Genomic DNA, 7378 nt, shown 5'->3' on the forward strand with positions numbered 1-7378 from the left:
TTAATAACATGAAATATTCTGAGTAACAATCAACTTTTCTAAGAGAAACATCACTACTGTGGTGACTAAAAAAGTGAAGACTCGTCTTAAGAAAAAGTTAAATAACATTTATCTAAGAACACATAGCACATGTACGTCAGATACAGTACATTACAATTATTTACATGTCTTTATTTTCAACGTATACACAGAATTGCTGATCATATTCAAAAACCGGATAAAGATTTTTCAAAGTTTATTTTCTGTCAGTTACTTTTTGCCAATATTCACTATTCACCAAAGACCACTTTTCTATTGCTTGGATGACATTTTTATTTTTTGGTTCTGCATAAAAAAGTATATACTGTTTTGACCTCACAAAAGAACTAAAAGTTATCGATCATTCCTGAGAATTAGAGTTAATTGAGAGCTTTGCTTGCCTCAGATGGAATGCAGTCTTGGTTGATTTCATCTCTCTGTGCAGAGTCCAGCATGTCCCACCAAATCCTCCCAACACGGGTGAGTCCCATTGAACAGTGCTCAGATCAATTCCATTTCAATACTTGTCAATAAAGGATTTTAATTAGGCATGAAATTCAATGCAGTACACATTGATAATTTTCCAGTTCAAAATCCATTTCAACTTCCAATTACTGAAACTTCAATTGACTGGGTTGACTGAAATGTAAATGGATTTAAACCCCAACATTGCCATGGAAAGACCCTGCAGAATGACCCCTATTAGGTTCTAATTTTCAGAGTAAAAACTCAATGGCACTATGAAAGCTTTACCAAGTTTATTCTTCCCAGAGAATCAATACAGCTGCATTAGACAAAAGGATTTTCACACAAGCACTGATATTTAACCCTTTCTCTTAGGCTGAGTCTCCTCCTACTCATCTGATTGTATCTTTACTGCTAGGCAGGAAACTAAGTAATATGGCCATAAACTTTTCTTTGTCCCTTAACGTGACCTGACCTGACCTCGACCCCCTTCATCTAATCCATGGCTCTCTCCCCTTATCAATGCCTGGCACATGTGATCGCTTCCCTGCACTCAGCACATTCCAAGCTTAATTGAACACACTATATACCTTCCTCCTACAGATAACCATAGGATCCCTGATATAATGTAAACATTATACATTACCCTCTCTCCCTCAGTGACATGAATAAGTATATTTAATATTCTCAGAACCCCACACGCCTTATCATTAATGATTTATTCTCCCTTTCCTGAAGCTCCTTGTTGGGGTTTGATCTTGGGGCTTAGATCGTGGGGTCCTTTCACCAGGCCCTGCTCCTTGCGCATCACAGGCTCTTGAATGCTGCAGTCATGCCTACACAATTAGTTCTACAGGATCGTCCAGAGGTTTGTCTGCCTCCCTCTGCTCTAGACATGAACTCTCTGGAAAGTAGACATGACTCTTAGGCTCCTTGCTCAGCTTCAAATGGGCTCTAGTCTTTCTCTGTGCTTCCTCTTCACATTCAAGTATACAATGAGCCCAAACTAGCAGAACAGGATCTCACACACAGACATGCTTTATGGAACCCTGTCTCGACCAGTTTGGCCCCAGAGTGTAGATCAACATTAAATCCTTCTTCTCAAGGGGTGCATCTAGAAGTGGTTATTGTGGATACTTCTTACTCCTTTGCAATAACATATTCCTTAGGATGACCTATGGTAAAGATTAGCATTATGAAGTAAATAAGGAAAATGAAATAGATGGAAACCATCACCATAAAATGTTTGTTTCTTTCATCTGTTTAAAAAAAACAAATAACTCAGAGGAACAGCTGACAGTGTAGTAACTCACATAGCTGATGGTGAATATCAGCAATGCTGCAACAATCCCCACAATGGAAAGAACTAGAATGGTATCCATTTCTTCTGATTGGTCTGTGGACTCAAGGCAACCTGCAAAACAAGTGTCCACAAATCCTTGAGCCTCACTGGAAATGTTTTAAAAGATTAACTTTCTCTGGCTCCAATTTAGAAACACTCACATGCAGTATACAGTTTGCTTACATACCAAAACAAGCACACATTGAGAGTAGAACCCACTCACCTGTCACTCTGAGGTGAACCTGCCCCTCCTGGTTCTGCTCTCCTACAGGTGCTGCCAGGAGACACTTGTACCTCCCACTATCAACAGCCGTTACATTGGGCAGGAAGATATCGAAAGAATCGTCAGCCAAAAGTTCCATTTCACGCTCCAAACCTGTGAACAGTAGGGTGGTGCTGTTAGGTGATAGCCTCTTCATCAATAGACCAGCCTCCTTATTATAGGGCTTCTCACCCAGCTGCAAGAAGAGGGTGTGAGGTTACTTTATGCCCCTAACAGCTGGTCTTAACCTGCTTAACCTTAGAGAATGTCATATTATTCTTTACGTAAATCTGTATGATATGTATCATATGTTACATTTAGTATGGTATGTAATAATTTGTGGATGTCCATTACCCATTTTGTATGATATGTTACAAATTACAATTCCTATACAATTCCTATACAATTCCTACAATTCCTATAATATGTTACGAATTTGCTAGACTTAAAATATATTATGAATTTGCAAAACTTATGATATGTTACGAATTCTAGCTACTCTAGCTAATGTTAACTAGGCTAGGGCTCAGGGGTTAAGGTTAGGGTTAAAGTTTAGGAGTTAGGGTTAGGGTTAGGGGAAAGGTTAGCTACAAATATTAAGGTTAGGTGAAGGGTTAGCTAAAATGGTTAAGGTTAGAGGAAGGGTTAGCTAACATGATAAGTAGTTAAAAAGTTGCTAAAATGCTGAAGTTGTCCCTGATGAGATTCAAACTCGCAACCTTTGATTTGCTAAATATTTACATTGCATGCCCACCTATCCACTCTGACCAATCCCCTTCCTTTAGTTTTTGCCTTTAGTAACCATCTGTCTTATGTAACCATAACAAACGTAATATATCACACTAAATGGAGTTTCATGGATTTACGTACAGAATAATACAAAATGCTCTGAGACAAGTTGCTGGTCTAGGACCAGTGCTGTATATTTTTTTAACATATATTGCATGGTTCAAAACACAACATTTGTGCTATTATAATAATAGAAAGCTTACCTTGTACCACCTCACCGCCCGGTACTGGACCCCAGGCTTACGTATTGCTTTACATTTCAGAATTGAGTCCTCTCCACAAACTGACTTCACCTCTTGTGTAGGCTTATCCTGTGTAAGCCCACCTTGCAAGTAGGCAGCTATAGACAAACACAAGGTAAATCATCATTTCAGGTGAGTCTGCAGTTAGACTGATATCAAAGTCATTGTTTAATAGAAATGACAACATACCTAGAATGCAGACGAGTTGAAAAAACATATTTGTAGAACTACAGCAATGAAGATGATGATCCAGAAAAGAAGTGAATCATTTTATATAGTAAGCTAAAATGGAAGTGAAACTAAGGGGATTCCCGTAGAGTGCTTCGTGACAGTGGGTGTAGATGGATGAGAAACTATCCACTTCAGTAAGAAATTAAGACGGGACAGCCAGGGTCAAGTGTGAGGTGTCATTGAATGACATATTCTGGGTGTGATGTCTCAGGTGCGCGTGCACTCTCCACTGGAATTGTATTTCTTAAGCATATCATGGCGATACGAGGCATTATCCTGGTGTGTTTCGGTAGGCTGTTTTTCATACATATGTTTCCATACACAACCTTAAAATTAAGCACCGTTGTCACTGGATGTTATTTCTGAATGTTAACTCAATACTTTATTTAGCAGTTTATTAGTAGATGGGCCAAATATGGTGGATAAATGAAGATATTTAATTCAGGTCATTTACAATTGAAAAATTAAAGGTCCGTTCCTGTTTGCTTAACGGGGTGGCTATCCCATAGGCGATAGCAGCTCGGCCTCGTCGACTTAGTTCATTGACTTCAATTGAACCAGAAAAAACAGGGAGTGGGGCGTCTCGTTTCTCATCCGTCTCTGGCTAGGCATCAGATGCATTTTACGCACGCTCACACATGCGATGTGTCTGTCTGCTTGGCATTACTTAGATTTATTTCGGTAGATGAGAAGGCGTTAATTCGAAAATATATATATATATATATATATATATATATATATAAGCCTAAATATATATAGGCGTTTTGCTTACTGAAAGTTTACATTCATTTTCCATCGCCTGTGAATAACCACACTGGCTGCGCAATCGCACACATGTCTGTTAAAGCAAAATTAGGGAATCCCCTAACCATGAGATAGTTACTTGCTCTGAGCCCTTGTGGCGCGATGGGTAACGATGCTTCGAGGGTGTCTGTAGTTTATGTGTGTAGAGGGTCCCTGGTTCTAGCCCAGGTAGGGCGAGGAGATGAACGAAAGCTATGCTGTTACATATAAAACTATTTTTTGGAAGGTCCTGTAAAGAATTGCTATTATGCAGGAGACCAACCTACTGCTAAATACATGGCTATTGCATTGTTATAACTGAGACAACACATAGCAACGTATTTTCACAGTAAAGCCTGTGAGGTCCCCTACAGGATAGCTCCCACATTACACACATAATCTCCCTTTTAACCGAACACTGTGCCCGAAAAATATTCTACGATGACGGACAGACAACTGAGCCAATGGCGGAAGACTACAGACTACAACCAGCTGAACCAATCCGGAGATCCGATCTTCCTAGAGTCAACCTACTTTCTGTGACGTATATAAGGGCTGTGCTGACTGTTTACGCTCTCTCTGCCTGCTGTTCCACACGAACTAACGGAAGAGCCGTAATTACGCTGTACTAGATATTTTCACTCTGAATAAACTGTTACTTGTCATAAAATTTACCACTTAGTCTGAATCGATCCTTGACCGGCTCACCCATCTACACATTTAATTACTAACAGAACTTGGTACGCAGAGGATTGTTAACTAACGGTCCAGTCGAAGCGAGCAGATTGGGTGTGAGAGAGGGGGTGAGCTCGTGGAAAGGACGATTCAAGGAGGACGAGTGATGATTTTCGCTGGGTGGACAACAATTCTGCTCAACTCGGGAAACTGATCTAAAGGTGCACCATAAATAAGGTAAGCAAAACCTGTTAAATCAAACTTTGCATATTGTCGTATAGTCTGCCTAAATTTTGATCAGTATTTCCGAGTAAGTATGAATTCTTGTGTAAATTTATAATTTGCTGACAAGTCGAAAAGAACAGTGTAGTGAAGATATGTAGAAACAAGCCAGCGACGGCTGGTGTGATATAAATCATTGATGAGATATCAGTAGGGGATAGTTAATTACTATTCATTAAACCTGGCACCGAGGGGGTAAATGGTAATTTTGTCCCGCGACCCGGTCAGCACAGTCTGATAGCTTTCAATGATGAGAGATCACTTAAAGGCCTAGATAGTTCCGATAGGGGTCGAACATATATAAATTCAGTTTCGATAGGGGTCGGACATGTGTATTAATTCTGATAGGGGTTAGTTCGATAGGGATCAGGAATAGAGATCGGTAAGGGGATAGTTAATTACTATTTATTAAATCTGGCACCGAGGGGGGAAATTGTAATTTTGTCCCGCGACCCGGCACGGCTCAGTCCGATAGAAATTCACTGATAAGGATCGGCTTTCAGAGGTCAGAGAGATAACGTGTATTAATTCTGATAGGGGTTAACTCGATAGGGGTCAGTAGGGGATAGAATTGGATTCTAGAGTTGAATTCTATCCAGTAAATCCGCTTAGTCCGGTCTGATAGGGGTCGATTAATAGAGGTCAGAGATATAACCTGTATTTGTATGTTTTGTCTTGTTTTGTCTATTTGTAACTGTTTATATTAAAATGCAAGGTGGTTGTAATTGTTTCCATTAAGATTGTTGGTGGTTACATAGAGAGAAAGAGGCAGAAAAGAACAAAAATCACGTATTTAGGAGGGAGGGGTCAGATACGAAGGGAGCGAGATTGTAAGTCGCTCTGGATAAGAGCGTCTGCTAAATGACTTAAATGTAAATGTAAAATGTGATGAGAATCCTGATTGAGGGAAAACTTTGGGCGTTTAGGTTGGTGCTGTTTTCTGTTGTTCAGATGCCGGAGTAACAAATGCAGATAACTGAAAATTAGGTCTATTTGCGAGATTCTCAGTTCCATAAGCATTGGTGGTTCAGTGGTGGAGTTCTCGCCTGCCACGTGGGAGGCCGGGGTTCGGTTCCCAGCTGAGGTGTAAAGAATAGTTATATATGTCTGAGTTTTTGGTTGTAATTGAACTGGTTGTTTTGCAGAGAAAGTTATAGTCACTAGTATTGGTATAAGATATAAACTGAACGTTTTAAATAGTTTGTTTGGTTCAAATTGAAAGACTAATTCATTCAACTTAATATAAGAACAGAGATTTTGATGCAAGGCGATGTCTGTTCACTAAATGATTTGTTGGGAATAATACATTGGGAAAAGAGTCGTAATTAAAATGCTAATTCAAAGACGAGACAGTAACTTAAATCAAATTAATTCTGAATAATAACGGGGGAACAATTACGATAGATTTGTGTCCATCGAAATGTTTTTATAAGATTAGCGAATTGAGAGATGTTGATTGATGTTGTAAACTCTAATTCAGGATTCAACAGATGTGATAAATTAGGTTTGGTTTATCGAACCCGAAATACTGTTGTTGCAGACAGCCAACCATTATTTACAATGAGTTGAAAATCGTTGCGAAATGAGTCAAGATTGAGCGCTTGTTGATGACATCACTGGCGAGGTTTCCGTCGCCACGGAAATGATGTCTTGACTGGGGGTGACAAAGAAAATGGTTAGTGTCCTTTAGAAGGAGGTGCGGGCATTAATGTTGAGTCACTTTTCAGAAGTTGATAAACATTTCAAAATACATTTTTAAAAAGGAGTATGTAAATCGTCAGGAAAGATGCTAAAAACTAGCAGCTGATTCGCTGGGTGGGTATCATTGATTTGTGGCGTTTATTTGGACTGTAATTGGGCCGTGAGAGAGAGGGATTGGATGTCTGAGTCATAAAACATCGTGATGGTGGATTCTGATGGTTGTTGATTCTTGGTTTGATCGTTTGAATAGCACCAGTGAATTTGAGCACTGTTTCCATTATGTGGAACGGTGTCAGGGTATTAATGGTGAAAAGCAACGGTAAAATATGGTAAAAAAAACATAATTGTACATGTTTCGGTAAACTAGCGAGGTTGAATTTGGTTATTTGAACATTTCCCTTGATACGTAGACATACGTAACAGGGGCAAGTTGTTTTTTCTTGAGGAACACGCAGATGGTGTTTTGTTTTATTGAGATGTAAATGTGAGTTGAAGGAGCCAAGGGAAAATAGGTTATTTTTATTAAATATCTGGGATTATAATCTTGGGGAGAATGAGGCCATAGACGACCAAATTGGAAAGGCCTGG

At 39.4% G+C, this 7378-nt stretch overlaps 1 protein-coding gene across 2 annotated transcripts; it reads right to left on the reverse strand.

Annotated features, from left to right (window-relative positions):
• Positions 1 to 86: 86 nt before the first annotated feature.
• LOC115103540 (CD83 antigen-like) lies at positions 87 to 3408 on the reverse strand. 2 transcript variants are annotated; one of them, XM_029624385.2, is made up of 5 exons: positions 3308 to 3408; positions 3080 to 3216; positions 2049 to 2283; positions 1797 to 1897; positions 87 to 1658 (listed from the first exon to the last, which is right to left on the reverse strand). In XM_029624385.2, exons 1-5 carry the CDS (start codon positions 3333 to 3335, stop codon positions 1608 to 1610), a joined length of 552 nt encoding a protein of 183 aa, XP_029480245.2. In that variant the 5' UTR covers positions 3336 to 3408; the 3' UTR covers positions 87 to 1607. The 2 variants fall into 2 exon arrangements, with proteins under 2 accessions (XP_029480245.2, XP_029480236.2); XM_029624376.2 differs by having other exon boundaries at positions 87 to 1897.
• Positions 3409 to 7378: the final 3970 nt, after the last annotated feature.

This window comes from Oncorhynchus nerka, linkage group LG3, assembly GCF_034236695.1.
Source record: "Oncorhynchus nerka isolate Pitt River linkage group LG3, Oner_Uvic_2.0, whole genome shotgun sequence".
Lineage (NCBI taxonomy): Eukaryota > Metazoa > Chordata > Actinopteri > Salmoniformes > Salmonidae > Oncorhynchus > Oncorhynchus nerka.

Excerpts from the sequence above, each read along its gene's own strand:
- LOC115103540 (XM_029624376.2), bottom strand. The coding sequence starts at position 3,335 with ATGTTTTTTCAACTCGTCTGCATTCTAG. Across the intron at positions 2,284-3,079 it reads GGGCGGTGAGGTGGTACAAG|CTGGGTGAGAAGCCCTATAA; the intron begins GTAAGCTTTCTA and ends CTCTTCTTGCAG. Across the intron at positions 1,898-2,048 it reads GGTTCACCTCAGAGTGACAG|GTTGCCTTGAGTCCACAGAC; the intron begins GTGAGTGGGTTC and ends CTTGTTTTGCAG.